The sequence below is a fragment of the Elephantulus edwardii genome, unplaced genomic scaffold, assembly GCF_000299155.1.
Source record: "Elephantulus edwardii isolate Elephantulus edwardi_28Jun2011 unplaced genomic scaffold, EleEdw1.0 scaffold00054, whole genome shotgun sequence".
Lineage (NCBI taxonomy): Eukaryota > Metazoa > Chordata > Mammalia > Macroscelidea > Macroscelididae > Elephantulus > Elephantulus edwardii.
In genome coordinates this window covers 1765939-1784408 of record NW_006399804.1, presented here as the reverse complement: position 1 = coordinate 1784408, position 18470 = coordinate 1765939, and the positions used below count along the sequence as shown (strand labels likewise).

At 37.1% G+C, this 18470-nt stretch overlaps 1 protein-coding gene across 2 annotated transcripts in view; it reads right to left on the bottom strand.

Moving 5' to 3' along the window:
* PLXDC2 (plexin domain containing 2) overlaps positions 1-18470 on the bottom strand; it is a 662310-nt gene that overhangs the window by 208827 nt on the left and 435013 nt on the right. For both annotated transcript variants that reach the window (XM_006887048.1, XM_006887049.1), the window contains one exon: positions 171-293. In XM_006887048.1, the coding sequence (XP_006887110.1) occupies positions 171-293 (123 nt within the window). The remainder of the gene's footprint in view (positions 1-170; positions 294-18470) is intronic.

Genomic DNA, 18470 nt, shown 5'->3' with positions numbered 1-18470 from the left:
CCATAGGACCTCCAAGATTGTGACCTTTACAGAAGTAGACTTATGAACCTATTGATCAGCAGTCAAGCACTTAACCACTGACTATAAGGTCTCTTTTAAACATCTGCAAGCATACAGCCATTAAAGGAAGGGGGCGGGGGGGAGGAGAAGAAGAGCTAAACAATACATACCATTGTCAAAATATCTGACTGTTGAATTTCTGGACACACTGGGATCAAAATTTGCCATTAATGGTGCTATGTACTGTGTGGCTGTTAGCATTCGATGGACAACTTCTCCAGTGTATATAAAACCTACAATTAGAAAAGTAGGAAATAAATTAGAAAAAAGAAATCATAGATAAAATTGGAATTAAAACTCTCCAATATGAATGGAACAAAATATTTATAAATATCTTTTAAAAATTTCTGTGGATGACTGAATGAAAAACATTTCATTTGTGAACTTCAATTATTTCTTTTTATTAATGAGATTTTAATGAAAGTTTACAAAGAACATGGATTTTCATACATTTTCCTTCCTGCCCTCCCCCCCTCCCCCAGTTAGCCTTTTTCTTTGGAAAAAAAGTTCTTTCATTTTATACAGTCCCCCCTTCCCTGGACCACTTTACTATGCAGCTCTTATTCTGGACTCTTGTCATGCCAATAATACCTAATCATATATTCCTTTTATACAGTTCTCTCCCTCGTCTGTTTCAATGCTATGTGCACTTTTAAAAAAATTTAATTTTTTTAAAGAATTCATAAAAAATTCTATCAACTTAATTACAACCACATTTGAAAAGAAACATAATCTCACAAAAACTCACTGATGTCTAGTAGGAATCAACTCATAGCTGACCTTCCAGCAGGATTTTAGAAGCTGTAAATCCCAGAGTATGAGACTGCCCTTCCCCCCACTTCCCCAGAGCAGCTAGTGCATTTGAACGTGCAGAGAGGCACTACCCTTGGGTAACGTAAGCAGGGCAACTCCCTACTGACCAAGCCACCAGAGCTCGCTAATTATGATGACATTACAAAACAAAATGTACTAGGCAAGAAGAATAATTGTTGTTGAACATAAAAAATTGGTTCTGCACCAAATAACAGATTTATTATTATTGTGATTTTAACAAAAGTTTACAGAAAAGTTAGATTTTCATTCATTGATTGAACATTTTCCTCACTATCCCTCAGTTCACCTTTATTTAAAAAAACCAAAACAACAAGGTGAGCTCTGGTGGCCTAGTGGCAAGAAGCTGCACTGCAATCTCAGAGGTACACGGTTCAAATCCACCAGATCCTCTGCTGGAGAAGGAGGAACAATCTCCTCCTGTATCAGTCAGATCTGATTTGACAGTATACACAAAAAATAATGAAATAAAATAAAATTTAAAAAAAAACCCCAAAACCAAACAACCAACCACATTCATTTTTGCATAATTTTCTCCCTTCCCTCCACCTCTCTCCAAGTCTACTTTGTTATGCACCTTTTATTCTAGACCTTTTTCATACTGATAATGGCTAATCCTATATTTCTTTTAAACAGTTCTTTCCCTCATGTGTTCCAAATTCTTATCTGATTTGGTAATACTGGGTGAACTGTTGTTTTTAAGTGCCATTGAATCATAGAAGACTCATAGCGACCCTATAAATGAAAGAACTGAACCCTTGTATAACTTTCATCATTTCTCCAAGTACACAGAGTTTCCAGAGACAAGCTATTTTGGAAGTGGATGCCACTCCTGCTTCCAAGCTTGTTTTAATCGTGAAGCTCCACCAAACACTGTCCACCATGGGTAACCCTTATTCCATTTGACACATCAGTGTCACAGTGTTTAAAATCACAGCAACAATGAGTTACCTCTGTACAGCAAATGGACAGACCAGACCAGTGCTATATTCCATTCTGAAGGATGTCTGACCAAAACCAATTAAAACCAGGCCTGAGAGCCACAGATTAAAATTACCCACCATTGACTTGGTAGCTTAACTTTCTATACACTTAACTTTCCAACAGAGCTCTATGTTGTTATTGTTGCCTGGGGAATTAGTATATAAATTATCTCTAACGTGTACTATTTTAACTATGTAAAAGCTTAAAGAGATTACTAAACTGAAAAACATGTACATCAAAATATGTAAACATTTAGTTTGCCATTATTAATATCTTTTTATTTTAAAATTAAAATAATACAAAAGCCCTTTTCACAAATGAAGGCATTTTCTTGATTAATTTGTAGTTTCTTGAATTTCAATTTCAGCTTAAACTCTGGAAAACACACAAACATTCCTCTAATATTGAAATTCAGAAAACGCTTTAATCCTGAGGCTAAACATGCATGGAAAAAAATTGTACGTTTCTCATATTGCCAAGTTACTTTAATACTAACTCACTTCATCAAGAAGATAAAGTCTATGTGTTGGCAGATAAGATGTCAAAGTACACATAAGACGGATAATACATAAAAGCCTCTCTGCGGATAAAGAGACGTGTCTGCCTTTTCTAGCAGTAGGATAAGAAGGAATTTACTATGGAAGTCTTTGTCTTTGAATTAACTTTAAATAGTTCTTATGTTATAACCCTAGCCAACTTTCAATTATTCACACTGGGTTTATTTACTTTGCAGATTATCCATGACAAATTGTTCACCCTATACTGGTTTCTTGCCTTTAAGGTTTTCAGTTGCCTGAAGAGAAAGTAAGCTCAAGGAATGAAAACTGACTTCAATTAGCAATACGGGATATGCACAATTGATTATATAAATGCAAATTAGCACATGCACAATCGTACAAAATCAAATCTAAAGTAAATTCTTCGTAACAATGCAATATAATGTGTGGGTAATCATAGGTAAACTAGATATTTACGGATACTGCAGGTCTTCCCCTAGTTTTATAAAAAATAATAAATAAAACAAGAACAGTCATGCACACACATACAAATGCTCACATACACATGCATCAAATATCATAGGAGAAACATATATATCCTCTGTAAAATTCTGTAGTATTTAAACCTTAAAAGTGATAAATTTTGTTATCTTATTTCAGGATGTGAATTAAGCCTTTCATGTTGGCATATTTATTGCTTCATATATGAATTATAGGTATTTCTTTCACTGCCAATGTCTTCCTTTCTATGACGTCATTATTTCTATCAAAAGCGTAATTGAAACCTAATTTTTCATACTGAATGTCATTTTTTCAATGAGTGAAACTCACAACAAGCATTTCAATCATTAATTCTTGATACTCATTTGTTAAACAATATCCTTCAGAAGAAAGTTATCTTATACCTGAAGGAAATTTTTCTACACTTGCAATTTCTTTTAAATTTTATTCATTTTCCTTCTAGTCCAATATTTTCATAGCCACAATTTTAATGTTGATAATGCTACATCACACCTTTTAAAATTATAAAAGGAAGAGTAACTTTTATCCCTGTATTCTCACCAGAATGCACTCGTAATTTCACCATTAAAATATGAATCCTTTGAGGATAAGATAGGTTTGGATTCTGGAAAGGTTTTGTTCTACAGTGATGATGTTGTTGTTTTTACGTGCCGTCAAGTCGCTTGCCACTCATAGCGACTCTATGTACAACAGCCCTAAACTCTGCTCTGTCCTGTGGTAACTGCATTGTCTCTGACACTCACATCCCGATTATCTCAGTCACTGAATAAATCCACCTCATAAAGGGCCTTCCTCTCCAGTGCTGTCCCTCCACCCTCCCAAGCATGATGTCCCTCTCCAAGCATCAGTCCCTCCTTACAACATGCCCAAAGTATGTTAGACGGATCCTCAGAACCTTGCCTCCAAGGACCCACTCAGTTTAACTTTTTCCAGGATGAATCTGTTTGTTTTCCTAGCAGTCCATGGTATTCTCAATACTCTTCTCCAGCACCACAGCTCAAAGGCATCAGTTCTTCTATCCTCCTTGGTGACTGTCCAACTCTCTGATGCATAACAAGTGATTGCAAAGACCATGGCCTGTATCAGACGCACCTTAGTATCCAGAGAGACACCACTGCTCTTCAGTACTTTGGAGAGGTCCCTAACAGCAGACTATCCCATGGCAATGCACCATTTAATTTCCTGGCTACTGGTGCCAAGAATGTTGGCTGTGGAGCCAAAGCAGACTAAAGCTGTGAACAATCTCAATTTCTTCACCATCCATCCTGATGCTGCCAATTGGCCCAGTCGTGAGAATCTTTGTCTTCTTGACATTGAACTTCAATCCATATTGGAGGCTGCAGTCCTTGACCCTCTGCAGCAAGTGCTTCAGGTCCTCCTCAGTTTCAGCAAGCAGGGGTGTGTCATCTGCATAACGTAGATTGTTGATAGATCTTCCACCAGTCTTGACCCCATATTTCTCCTCATAGAGCCCAGCCTCCCGGATAATGTGTTCTGCATACAAGTTGAAAAGGTATGGAGATCGGACGCATTTCTGGCGTACACCCTTCCCAATTTTGAACCATGCAGTGTTCCCTTGCTCTGTTTGGCGACTGTCTCCTGGTCCAAGTATAGGTTTCACATTAGCATGGTCAAATGTTCCGGGATTCCCATTCTTCTCAGAGTCAGCCACAGTTTATGATCTACACAGTCAAATGCCTTTGCATAATCAATGAAACACAGATATACATTCCTCCGGTATATTCCCTGCTTTCAGCTAAGGTCCATCTAACATCAGCTACAATATTCCTAGTACCACGACCCCTTCTAAACCCAGCCTGGACTTCTGGCAGTTCTCTGCTGATGTGCTGTTACAGTCATTTTTGGATAATCTTCAGTAGAGTCTTGCTTGCATGTGAAATCAATCAGATTGTTCTATAGTTTCCACACTTTGTTGGGTCACCCTTATTTGGAATGGGAACAAATATAGATCTCTTCCAGTCAGTTGGCCAATGGTTGTTCTCCAAATTTCTTGGCACAACTTGGTAAGCATGTCCTGGGCAGCATCTGTTAGTTGAAATATGTCAATTGGTATACCATCTATTCCTTGGGCCTTATTTTTTGCCATTTCTTTCAAAGCAGCCTGAACTTCTTCGATACAGAGCAATGAAATACTGTGTAGCTCAAAATTGGGAAAGGTGTATGCCAGGTATATGTCCAATCTCAATACCTTTTCAATCTATATGCAAAACAGATTATCCAAGAGGCTGGGCTGTATGGGGAGGTATAGGGCATCAGGAGTGGGGGAAGATTCATCAACAATCTCCATTATGCAGATGACACACCATATTTGCTGAAACTGAGGAGGACCTGAAGTGCTTGGTTCAGATGGTCAAGGACTGCAGCAATCAATATGGATTGAGGCTCAAATTTTAAGAAAATAAAGATTCTCACCACTGGGCCAACTGGCAGCATCACAACAGATAGTGAAGAGATTGAGATTGTAAGCAGCTTTAGTTTGCTTGGCTCCACAATCAACACTCTTGGTACGAGTAGCCAGAAAATTAAAAGATGTATTGAGATGGGAAAGTCTGCTGTTAGAGACCTTCTCCACAGTACTGAAGAGCAATGGTGTCACTCTGGAGAGTGTGTCTGATACAGGCCATGGTCTTTGCAATCACTTGTTATGCATCATAGAGTTGGACAATGACTAGGGAGGATAGAAGGAGAATTGATGCTTTTGAGCTGTGGTGCTGGAGAAAAGTACTGACTACACCATGGACTGCTAAAAGAATGAATAGGTTCATCATGGAGAGCGTTTAACTGAGATGCTCCTTGGAGGCAAGGATTATGAGGCTTTGTGTGACATACTTTGGACATGTTGCAGGAAAGGACCAGTCCTTGGAGAGGGACCTCATGATTGGGAGGGTGGAGGGACAGTGTAGAAGAGGAAGACCCTCTAGGAGATGGATTGATTCAATGACTGGGAAAATGGGGATGTGTTTGTTGAGCCAGTGAGATTGGCAAAGGATAGAGCAAGGTTTAGGCCTGTTGTGCATAGGGTTGCTATGAGTCACAGGAGACTTGATGGCACCTAGCAACAATATTATCCATGGAAAAGGTGAGGAAATCTTGGTTGACCTAACAATTAATGGGGATGGTAAATTAAAGCAAAGAGAGAATATATCAATACAAATTTAATCTTCTACTGCAGGTTTGCCAAGAAAAACCAGCAGCAATTTACTAAAAAAACTCAAACCAAAAAACCAGTATTTAAAATGTACAGTAACTGATGATGAATTATATAAGTGATAGTAATAATAAGCAATATTCTTAGTATTAAAAAACCTCCAACCCGTATATATACTTGTTTGTAAGTTTTCATACAAGGATTTAACAAGAAATTACTCCACTCAATAAAATTCATTTTTCAGATTATGGGCCTCATTGGCCGTTAGTTCACTTCATCAGGAAAGAATTTTACACACACATTTTAAGGTGCAGTTTCAAATTTATCCCCAGTAAATGAAATAAAAATTGGGAAAATGGTATTATATAAAATTTATGGTTCTAAGTTTTGATCCTTCAATTATTTTAACACTAAAAGAAATTCTAAATACTCTTGCCATGAGTGTACAGTTGGTGTAACTTTTATTAATATGAGAACAGCTGCTATAAATACTAACACATCTGACCCTACACTATGGCTACTTTTCACTGTTACCACCACCAGCACAAAAATTAATTTGAAAGTAGTCATCTAATGATTGAAATAAACTCGCTCATTTACAAAGTGAATTTCAATTTTCCTAAATGAGAGAAATTGCTTTTTTTCCCCTTCTATAAAATAAAAAAATAATTCCTATCAATGTCTTCAGCTATGTTTTGGTACATGAGAAGTAAAATCTTTCTACTGTAATGAGCTCTGCCTTTCTAGATTTAAAAGTGTATCACTTTGACAGTGGTTAATAACTGAGTAAAGAGAATTCTTACAGGCCTGTTGAGAGTAGCTAAAAAATAGTTAGGTGTTGAATAAGATCCAGCTATGCAAGTCAGAGAGATCTTTAATACCACCAACTTTACAGTTTTTATCTGTCATTCATAAATACTTGTATTCTCTTTAGGCATTTGCCTCTGTTTTTCAACTGGTTGTGTCTAATTCTAGAGAGGACACATCTGCATTCTTCTGGACATTAATTTTCTGAGTAATTTAAGCATTACACTTGGCTTGTTTTCTTTAAGCTTCTTTGTATTTTTCTGATTAATAAAAAAATCCAAACAATAAATTGTCATGCCTCCAGAGGTTTGTTAGAAGCTGTAACTCACACGGGAAGAGATGGCCTCTCTTTCTGCAACAGAGCACCTGGTGGATTGGAACCAGCAGGCTTTAGGTTAGGAATAAAATATTCTACAAACTATGTCACCTGTTTTGTTCATGATTAGGCTTGCAGTTTAATAAGAATCATCTGATTTGTCATTAAGAAACTTGCAGGAAAGAGATTATTTCCAGAAATTTTAAGAAACTCATTTAAGAGTCAAATTTGAGAAGTACATTTTGTTATTTTTTCCCCCTCCCTTTTTTCTAAATTGTGATTTTGTCTTGGAGAGGGTGATACTAGGGTGCTTCTTGGAGGCAAGGATTCTGAAGCTTTGTCTGACATACTCTGGGCATGTTGCAAGGAGGAACCAGTCATTGGAGAGGGATATTATACTTGGCAGCGTTCAGGGACAGCACAAGAGAGAAATACCCTCTACGAGATGGATTGATTAGTGACTGGGTAATAAGGGTAGTGTCAGAGACACTAAGATTGGCACAATATAGAGCAGGGTTCAGGGCTATTACACATAGAGTTGCTATGAAGTTGCAAGTGACTTGATGGCACATAACAATAGCAACAATGAAAATCTACAGTAAAGTTGGATTGTCATTCATTTATTATTGTACATTTTCCTCCTTATCCCTCTGGTTCACTTAAAAAAAAATCATTCATTGTTGCTCAATTTCCTCCCTTCCACACCAATACTACTCCCCCAGTCCATGGGGGTTCAGGGAAAACTAGGAAAAGGTAGGGTTCATTTTGTTCTTAGACACTGAGATACTAGCTACCATGCTGAATTTCTTTTTTGGCCAACTGCTACCACATGCATCATCGATTCCAGGCTCAGCTATCAAACATTTCGGCACCTGCACTCTGAACAATATTCCTTTGCTGATTTTTACAGGTGTACCTTTGTGGTTTCTAGGTGCCATCAAGTTAAGTACAATTCATAGAGGCACTATTAACAGTGGATCTGAACCTTGTCCATCCTGTGCCATCTTCACACTTCCCAATACACTAGAGCCATTGCAGCAGTCACTGTGTCAATCCACATGCTTGAGAGTCTTCCTCTCCTTCGCTGACCCTTCACCTTCCAAGCATCATGTCCCTCTTCAAGGAACAGTACTACCTAGAAACATGCCCAAAGTATGTGTAGTTCAGCAAAGCCTCACCATTCTTGCCTTCATAGAGCACTTTGGAGGTGTACCCTAGTTACTTAAATAATCTAATTTCTAATATATAAACCTTTTCAAGTCACTTGAGGCTCTACCATTGTAGGTCTTAGCGTGGATAATGAATTAATTAGATAAGTATGAGTTTATTAGCTATGAACATTTTCTATTATTATTAATTAATAATTTTCCATTAGTATTAATAACCAATATTAATCAAAGAAAAACTGTTTCTATGCTCTTCTTAACTGTCTACCTACACTCTTAAGTAGAATGGCATCAACATCATTAAAAGTTATGGAATTAAGTACTGATGAATGCTGGGTAACTTCCCCAGAGTCACATGGGTAAAAATCAATCTTCCTACTTACAGTTTTAAGGCTCTTCATATTACATTTTAGTATCTGTTCTGTGCCCAGCTTTATGTTAGGCAGTGTAGAAGATAGAAAGCGAGACAACTATCTTTTTTTACATTTTAAAGGTCATGTCTAAGGCAACCACCCTGAAAAGAACGCTAATAATACCCATAAGCAAGTTAAAAAGGCCTCTGAATGAGTTCGCAGCACTCATACATCTTCACAAGACTGTACTCGCACCAGGAAATGAGGAAAGGAAAACATGTTCTCATCATGAAAATACAATATGTACATCTTAGAGGAGAACCAGCGTCACTTGAAGTTCTACTCATTTTTATTTCATTGTATTGCAGCTTTTGTTCTTACTAACTGGCAGATTTTAGAATAAGGCCTAAATTAGATTGCTCTACTGGAATGCATCAAACAAGATTTCCATTAGTGAGAAAATGACATAAGATCAGAGAATTTATTTATTTGTGTTGTTACATGCCACATGAGTTTAAAATGACTCATAGCGATCCTATGGACAATAGATCTGAACTCCATCCTATCCTGTGCCATTTTCACATTTCCTGACATACAAGAGCCCACCTGCGGCAGTCACTATGTCAATCCACTTAGTTGAGGGTCTACCTCTTCTTCGTTGACCCTTCACCCTTTCAAGCATCATATCCCTTTCTAAGGAATAGCCCCTCCTAGCAGCATGACCCAAGTATGTGAGGTGAAACCTCTTAATCCTTGCGTTCATAAGGCACTCTGACAACATCTTCTCCAAGACATATCTGTCTGTTCTTTTGGCCATCCATGGGCTGTTCAGTTCTCTTCTCTAACACCACAGCTCAAAGGTATCAATTCTTCTCATATCGTTATTTGCTGTCCAGCTCTCAGAAGCATACCAAGTGATTGGAAAGGCCATGGGCATGGTACCAGGGATATCACTGCAGATGTAGAATTTATTTAATAGTTGAATCAAATTACTTCCTAGCTGTGACAGAGTTCCTGAATTTTTCTGTGCCTTTATTCTCTTATGTGTTAAGTGGGGATATAACATCACCACTACCATAGTGTTGCTGGGATGGTTGGATGAATTGATACATGTTCAAAATAACTACAGGCAGAAACCCAAACAATTCACTAACTTGTATCTCTTGATATCTTCCTTGCCTAATAGACAAGTCAATGTTAGACTTAAATTGAAACTTTTATAAAACTTAAAATTTTTGCTTTATAACTTAATGGAAAAATATGTGCTTATTTGCATTATTCTAGTTTGTGTTACCAGGACAATGATGGACAATCTCCACTCAGATTATTTACTGCCTCTGAAACACCTTGGAAGGTCAACAATGGGTCAATTCTAATTCAATAATACTCAACAACAACAACAGTTTGTGTTAAGGATTATCATCAATTCTGACGACAAGGCAATGAGCACAAACACCTTCAATGTCTAATATTCTATTTTAAAGCTAAATTCTTATAAAAATATTAACTTCCTATTTGTTGCAAATGGTTGTTCTGTCTAATTGGAAGTGTCATGGCAATAAAGGAAGAATGAGGAGCCTATAATTTCCTGTGAAACATTTTGTGAAACTTTAATGTGTAAGGTGTTACTTAAAATATTCTATTTTACCATCTTTCAGTTTATAATTTTTATCCTGAAAGGTTGAAGATAATGGCCATGACCGCAGGACATTAAAAATGTAGTTAAAAGCTGCCTTTAGAATATAAATGACAATATATATAATCTTTACCCTCTTTGTGACATAAGTACTTGGATAATGCATCAAACTTGAAAATTATTGGTTTTTTATCAATAAGGATTTAAGATTCTAGATTTCTCATATGGATCCTTCAATTATCCTTATTCTTAACATATTCCATAATGCAAAATCAGAAAATTTTATTCTGTGGGTGCATGAGGTTGCTATGAATTGTAGCTGACTGAACAACAACTCATAACATTTATGCTCATGAAGAAGTGACGTATTTATTTTGGTGACATTTTGGTTAGGGCTTGATCAATTCCTCAAAGTTTTCATGGTGGACAAATTGCCAGAAGCAAATAAATGAAGTCTGAACATAAGTAAACTGTCATTTCCCACAAATGCCACATAACAAATCAGCATCACATTCTCACATGCTGTTGGTGTTGTTTTTATGTACTATTGAGTCACTTGTGAGTCACAGTGGCACTATATACAATAGCTCTGAATCATGCCCTATTGTGAGCCGGTCTCACTGACTCTGACCTACCTAGCCCCAATAACCTAGATACTGTGTCAATACATCTCATTTGAGATCTTCCTTTCCTGCGCTGTTCTTCCACCCTTCCAAGCATAATGTTCTTCTCCAAGGACTGGTCTCTCCTGGCCATGTGGCCACAAAATAGTGAGATAGAGCTTCAAAATTCTAGCCTCCAAGGAACAACTTGGTTTCACCCTCTCCAGGACAGATCCATCTGTCCTCTTGGCAGTCTATGGTATGTTCAAGATTCTTCTCCAGTACCTTATTTTAACTCAATTAGATTCTTCTTCTGTCATCCTTAGCCATTTCCCATATCTCTGACGCATAACAAGTAACTGAGAGGACCATGGCCTATATTAGGCATACCTTAGTCCCTAGACTGATATCATTACTCTTTAGAACTTTGGAGGGATCCTTGAGAACACACTTCTCCAATGCAATTAGTCTTCTGATTTCCTGCTGCTATTGTCAAGGATGTTGATTGTGGACCCGAGCAAGCTGTAACTGTTAACAACCTCAATTTCTTCCATCTTTTATGGTGCTGCCAATTGTCCAATGGTGAGAATCTTTTCTTCTTGATGTTGAGCTTTAATCTATATTGAAGACTAAAGTCCTTGACTGTTGCTAGTTGACCATAGAGTTTACTGTGAGGAAACTGATTTGTACATATACAACTTAGCTTAAAAAGAAGAAAAAGTCCTTCTGAAGTTTATGTGACCATTTACTGATTCCTAAGAAATCACTTATAATATTCTGAATAATCTAGTATCTTCCTTTTTTATTTCCAGTCAGTTATGAAGTTAAAATCTTTAAAACATATTTTACATGCTAAATTAAAAATAAATCTCAAAATTTATTTCAAGTCCCAAGAAAGCCATTACTAATTTGAAAAAAGGGTGACAATTTAACAGGTACAAATTATATTCATGAGATTAGAAATATAAAATCTATGATGACTGTATAAACTTTCTCATCCCAATCCTAGGAAATGTGTAGATGAGGAAGGAGAAACAGACATAAGCTTGTACACTTTTTTTCATTTTCTAGTAATACAAAATTTACCAGAATTCTTATCTTCTCGAGCTTATTTTTCAATTAAATCAGTATAACTTGCTCTTAATTGTTGTTGTTGTTGTTATGTGCCATCAAGTCAAAACCAATTCACAGTTCACCCTCTAGTGGTTTTCAGAGGCTATGAATCACACTGGAGGAGAATGTTCATCTTTCTTCTGAAGAGCAGCTGAAGTGTTTAAAGTGCCTTTCTTTGACTTTGCAGGACAAGTATCTCTAGCCGTCAATTTAAAGAGATTCTCCTCCGTTTCATCCTCTTTTTTCCTATACCCTGTACTTACTGAACACCTCTATTAATACAAAGAGAACACTGGTGACCTAGAGTGTAAGGAGTTACATTGCTGACCCAAAGGCAGGCAGTTCAAATCTACCAACTGCTCTGCGGGAGAAAGAAGGAATCCCCCTCTGTGTAATTTAAGCCTCTAAAAACCTGCTAGAGGGTCAGTTATTAGTTAGTTCCTACCGAATGGCAATGAGAGAGACAGACACTGTTAGAAAAGGATTGCTGAGTAATGCAAATAGTTAACATGCCAGTTTGTTAACTGAAATAGTAGAAATTAGAGTCCACCTAAAAATGCCTTGAGATACAGATCTATTCATCTGCTTAAAAAAATACTAATCCATCATTAAAAATCCAAAGGAGTACGGTTCTACTGACACAAATGGAGTCACCATGATTGGAGTCTCCTCAGCAGCGGCTAGTTTTTATGCTATAATGTCTTGCATTCTTCTTTAAAAATGACAACTACATTTCCCCCATTTTTAGTCTTTCAGAAATGACTTCATTCTTCAATACTGACCAGAAATGCTTAGAAAAAAATAGCACACTTAACCATACATTTTACTAGAATCCATGAAAGGCAGGTCAAGAAGCTTAGTGATACTGTTCACAGTTTCATTATTCTTTTTTATTTTCCGTGTGAGAAAACCCCTATTGATTAAGACAGGATGGAAGAATACTAAAAAGGAAAAGAATTCTGTTTTGTCAAAAACTCTAACTTTCAAAAAAAAAACCACACAAAAAACTTTAACTTTCATTGCATTGTTTTTGTGTTTGATGCAATACAATGACTGAATCAAGGAGAGCCTAAATAAAAGAGAACCCTATCTGATATACTCAGCCACCAGAGCTCCCTTACATACTATTAATCGTAATATTGTTTTTATGCTATTAATAGTATATGTTCTTAATTATATAATACTAGCAGTGTATTACATGTGCACTACATATTTATATGTTGTTGTTAGGTGTCATCAAGTCGAGTACAACTCATAACGACACTTTGAACAAAATATCTGAACCTAGTTCTTCCTGTCCTGTATCATCTTCACACTTTCTGACACACAAGAGCCCACTGCAGCAGTCACTGTCAATCCACTTGGTTGAGGGTCTTTCTCTCCTTTGATGATCCTCCACCCATCCTAACATCATGACCTTCTCCAAGGACTAGCACCTCCTAACACTAGGTCCAAAGTAGGTGAGGCGAAGCCTCATCATTATTGCCCCCAAAAAGTACTCTGGCTGCATCCTCTCCAAGACTTATCTATTAATTTTCTTAGGCATTCACGGGATGTTCAATGTTCTCCAACACCACAGCTCAAAGAATCAATTCTTTTTCCATCATCCTTATTCATTGTCCAGATGTCAGGTGCATAGCTAGTGATCAGGAAGACCATGGCCTGAATCAGATGCACCTTAGTCTTCACACTAACATCACTACTCCTCAATCATTTGGAAAGGTGCCTCTTGTACTTGTTATGTGCCTTCAGTTTGCCTGCAACTCATAGCAACCCTATGTACAGCAGCTCTAACCTCCTTACTCTATTCTGTGTCAATCTTATTGTGTTCAACAGATCCATCCTATTACACCAGTCACTGAATCAATCTACCTCCTCGAGGATCTTCCTCTCCTGCACTGTCCCTCCACCCTCCCAAGCATGATGTCCCTCTCCAAGGACTGATTCCACCTTGCAACATGTCAAAAGTATGTCAGACAATACTTGAGAATCCTTACTTCCAAGGAGCAGTCTGTCTTAACTCTCTTCAAGACGAACTCGTTTGTTCTCCTAGCAGTTCATGGTATATTCAATACTATTCAGCATCACAGCTCAAGCTCAAAGGCATCAATTCTTCCATCATTCCTAGTCACTGTCCAGCTTTCTGATGCATAACAAGTAACTGTAAAGACCATGGCTTGTATCTGGTGTACCTTAGTCTCCAGACTGACATCATTGCTCTTCAGTACTTTGGAGAGGTCTCTGACAGCAGACTTTCCCAATGCAATTAGTCTTTTAATTTTCTGGCTGCTGGTACCAACAGTGTTGATTGTAGATCCAAGCAAACTAAAGCTGTCAACAATCTCAATCTCTTCACCATCCATCATGATGCTGCCAATTGGCCCAGTGGTGAGAATCTTTGTCTTCTTGATGTTGAGCTTTAATCCATATCGAGGGCTACAATCCTTGACTTTCTGCTGCAATTGCTTCCTTAGAATATATTTATATATATTGTCATAAAGCACCATATATGTATACTATATCTGTATGCATGCATATATATGTGCAGAAATACATAATATATATGAATATATACGGTGAATTTGCTTTGATGAAGAGGCACAGTATAGTGGAAAGATTTACTTTTTAAATTCTTTGTGTTTTACAACTTCATTATCTTATATCATCACTTATTCCCATTAAGTTGCAGCTTGTTCTAGAAAATTAAGTTAAAATTAACAACTACTGTACAAAGCAGCTGTGTGCCTGATCATGAGAAAGGGCTATACAAGTGGAGCTAGAAGTACACCATTCAATACATGCATAATGAGGTCTGCAGTTTACTGATAGCCTTTAAAAAAAAAGTAGAGCTCTACAGAACATCCTTTGAAGTGACACCGATTCTTTCCTTGTCTTGATCTTTGCAGTTATAAAGTCAGGTTCAAATTTCTCTGATATTTTCAACCCTCAGAGGACAGGCTCTTTTGCACTCTCAAGAGTGGTGATAATGAATGCATTATCTCTGATGTTTTAACAATTTGGTTCCTAAAACTATGGTGTAAAATTTTTCTGCTCATCCATTTTCTGCTTCATCCAAAACTATAGATATGCTGGCTTTTCCTCAGGCTTTCACTCACTTATACTTGATCAATCAATTCTGTTTGCTTGACTAGAACTAGCCTCAAAGAGTTGTTAATTGTTTTCTTTGACTTTGGGGAGATCAGATGATTAGTAATAACTTTCTTTTAGCTTCCTACCAGAGGATGGTAATCTCCTTTTCCAACCATCATACTGGTGCGGGCTCTCAAGAAATGTGAGTTGGAGAGTATTTTCATGTCTTGAGCACAGCTGAAAACTAAAGGGTGGGGCATTTCCTGCAAAATGAGGGACTGTCCTGTTAAAATGTCAATTGCAAATAGTTGGCAACAGTTGAGAATAGAAAATCAATCTCTCCAAACCCTAGCCTAGTGCAATTAATGTCTGTAGTGCAGTTTATATCTGCACATCTATTTCTCTTATTACTTTACTGTGCTGTTGTGTATCAGAGTTGGAATCAACACAGAGCTGACCCTCTGGTGGGTTTTCAGAGGCAGTAAATCATACGGCAGTGAACTGCCTATCTTTCTTCTGTTGAGCATGTGGTCGAGTTGAACTGTATACCTTTCCATTGGTTGAACAATTCCTTACCACTAAGGCACCAGAGCTATTATTAGAGATGCCATTTTCCACTGCCTTCTCAACATTTTTATTATATTAGATCATAACATCTGTCCACACATAAGTTACAAAATGTTAGACAATGCAATTTAATAAATGCCTGAAGACAAAAATAGGCATTTTCTCAAAGAAGACATCCAGGCAGTCAATATACACATGAAGAAATGTTCTTGCTCATTAGCCACCAGAGCTATTTACATCTAAAGAACAATGAGTTATCATCCCACCCTAGAAATAAAAGCAAAGATCAACAAGTCAGAAAGCAACAAATACTGACTAGGATTTAGAGAGGTTGTGACTCTCATCTACAACTGATAGGACAGTAATATGGACTGTGTAAAAAAGAGTCAGCACTTTCTGACAAAATTGGAAACAAAAATACTATTTGATCCAGCCAAACAATATATATATACACCAAAAAAAGTAAGTGTTGGGACACAAACCATTATATTCATACTCATGTTCACTCTGATGTTATTTACAACGGTAATAAGATGTAAAATAAGCTAAGTGACTATTTAAAGGCAAATGCATAAACACAGTATATAGCATTAAAGAATAACAAATACAACTCTAAATCACATTTAAAACTAACAAAGAATTATCAAAACATGATAAAACATGGATCAATGTGCAGGACATTATACTAAGTAAAATAAACTAGACACAAACCCTGTTATAATTCTACTAGAAAAAAGCTAAAGAAAGGTGTAAAAACAAGCAAATATCCTTAATGGTTACCAAGGAAAGAGAGAAAAAAAATTTAGTAACTATACGTTAGACACATAGTTAAGTGAAGGGAAAGTTTATATAAAAGAGGTAGAATCCCCCTTTTTTTTAGTTTCCCCAAAAGAAGAAAGAGGATCCCATTTATTGAGTATTTTCCATAAGAGATTGCTAGCTGATAAAAATGAAATAACAAATATGGTTTCCTTTTTAATAAAGCTAATATTATTTTTAAACCACTAGTTTATTTACAAATTTCAAATACACTGTTTTTCACACCAGATCCTTCCCAATTTCCTTACACCCCCCACCTACCAAATTGCCGGAGCCCACGATTAATCCTTCCTTGCTGCACATCTCCACCCCTCTGCTTCCACACTCCCTCCTCCCCAGATCCTTATACTTATTCTACAATAATGGTTTTATACAGAATTTGTCCATGTGGGACTGAGTTTGTTCACTCAGCATAATGCTCTCCAGTTCCTCCCAAGGTAGATAATAATTTACAAAATCATATTCCTTCATGCTGCATAGTATTCCATTGTGTAAATATACCATAATTTCTCAATCCATTTCATTGTGGTTGGATATCTGGGCTGTTTCCATGTTCCTGCAATAGGGAATAATGCTACTATGAACACTGGTATACAAATGTCCCTTTGTGTCTCAGTTCTCATTTTCTCAGGATATATTCAAAGCAGTGGAATTGGTGGGTCTTATTGAATTTCTATGTTCAGCTTTTTCAGGAAGCACCAAGTTGCCTTTATGAGTTGTTGTACAGCTCCAATAATGTGCAAGACTTTCTATATTGCCACATTCCCTCCAACATTTATTACCACTGTCCTGTTAAACGTTGCCACTGCTCCTGGCATGAAATGGTATCTCTTTGTGGTTTTGATTTGCATCTCTCTTACTGCCAGTGATTTTGAGCATTTCCTCATGTGTCTGTTGGCCATTCTAATATCCTCCTCTGTGAAAATTCGTTCCAAGTCTTTTGCCAATTTTTTAATTGGGTTATTTTTTTCTTGTAAAGGCCCAGGAGTACTCTGTAAACTTTCATTAGGAAACTCTTAGCTAAGCTGATATTGCCAAATGTTTGTTTCCAGTTGGTAGGTTTTCTTTTCATCTTGTGGGGAAAAGTTTTTGATGGGCACAGGAGTTGAATCTTGAGAAGACCCCATTCATCAATTTTATCCTCTTCAGATTGTGCATTTCTGGATGTATTTGTCAGTCTCCATACCGCAGACAAAGCCTTGAATGCTTGATCCCAGTTTTCTCTAATGAACTTTTTGTTTGGGGACTTTACTCCCAGGTCTCTGTTCTACTTTGAGTTGATTTTTGTGTATGGTGTGAGATGTGGATTCTGTTTCAGCTTTTTGTAAGTCCAGTTTTGCAAGCACCACTTGTTGAAGAGGTTGTCATTTCCCCATTTGATATGTTTTATTTCCTTGTTGAGTATTAGTTGACCATAGATAGCTATGTTTATCTCTGGGTTCTGAATTCTGTTCCACTGGTCTACATGCCTGTCATTGTACCAAGGCCATGCAGTTTTGGTTAATACTGCTATGTCCTAGGATTTGAGGTCTGGAGGTCCTATGTCTCCCACTTCACTTTTGTTTCTCAGAAGTGTTTTGCTTATTTGGAGTCTCTTGCCTCTCCAAATGAATCCGACAATTTCTCTTTCATTCTCCTTGAAAAATGAATTTGGTATCTGTATTGGGATTGCACTGAACATGTAGTTGTTTTTGGTAAGACTGTCATTTTCACAATATTGAGTCTTGCTATCCATGAACAGGGAACACTTTTCCATTCATTTAAGTTTTTTATTGTGTCCTGCAGAAATGTTCTATAGTTTTCTATGTATAGGTCTTTATATCTCTACTTAGGTTCACTCCCAGCTATCTCGATTTGTGGCTGACTATTGTAAATGGCACTGCCTTCTTGATTTTCTTCTCTGAGTTCTTTTTGTCACTCTAGAGGAATCCTATTGAT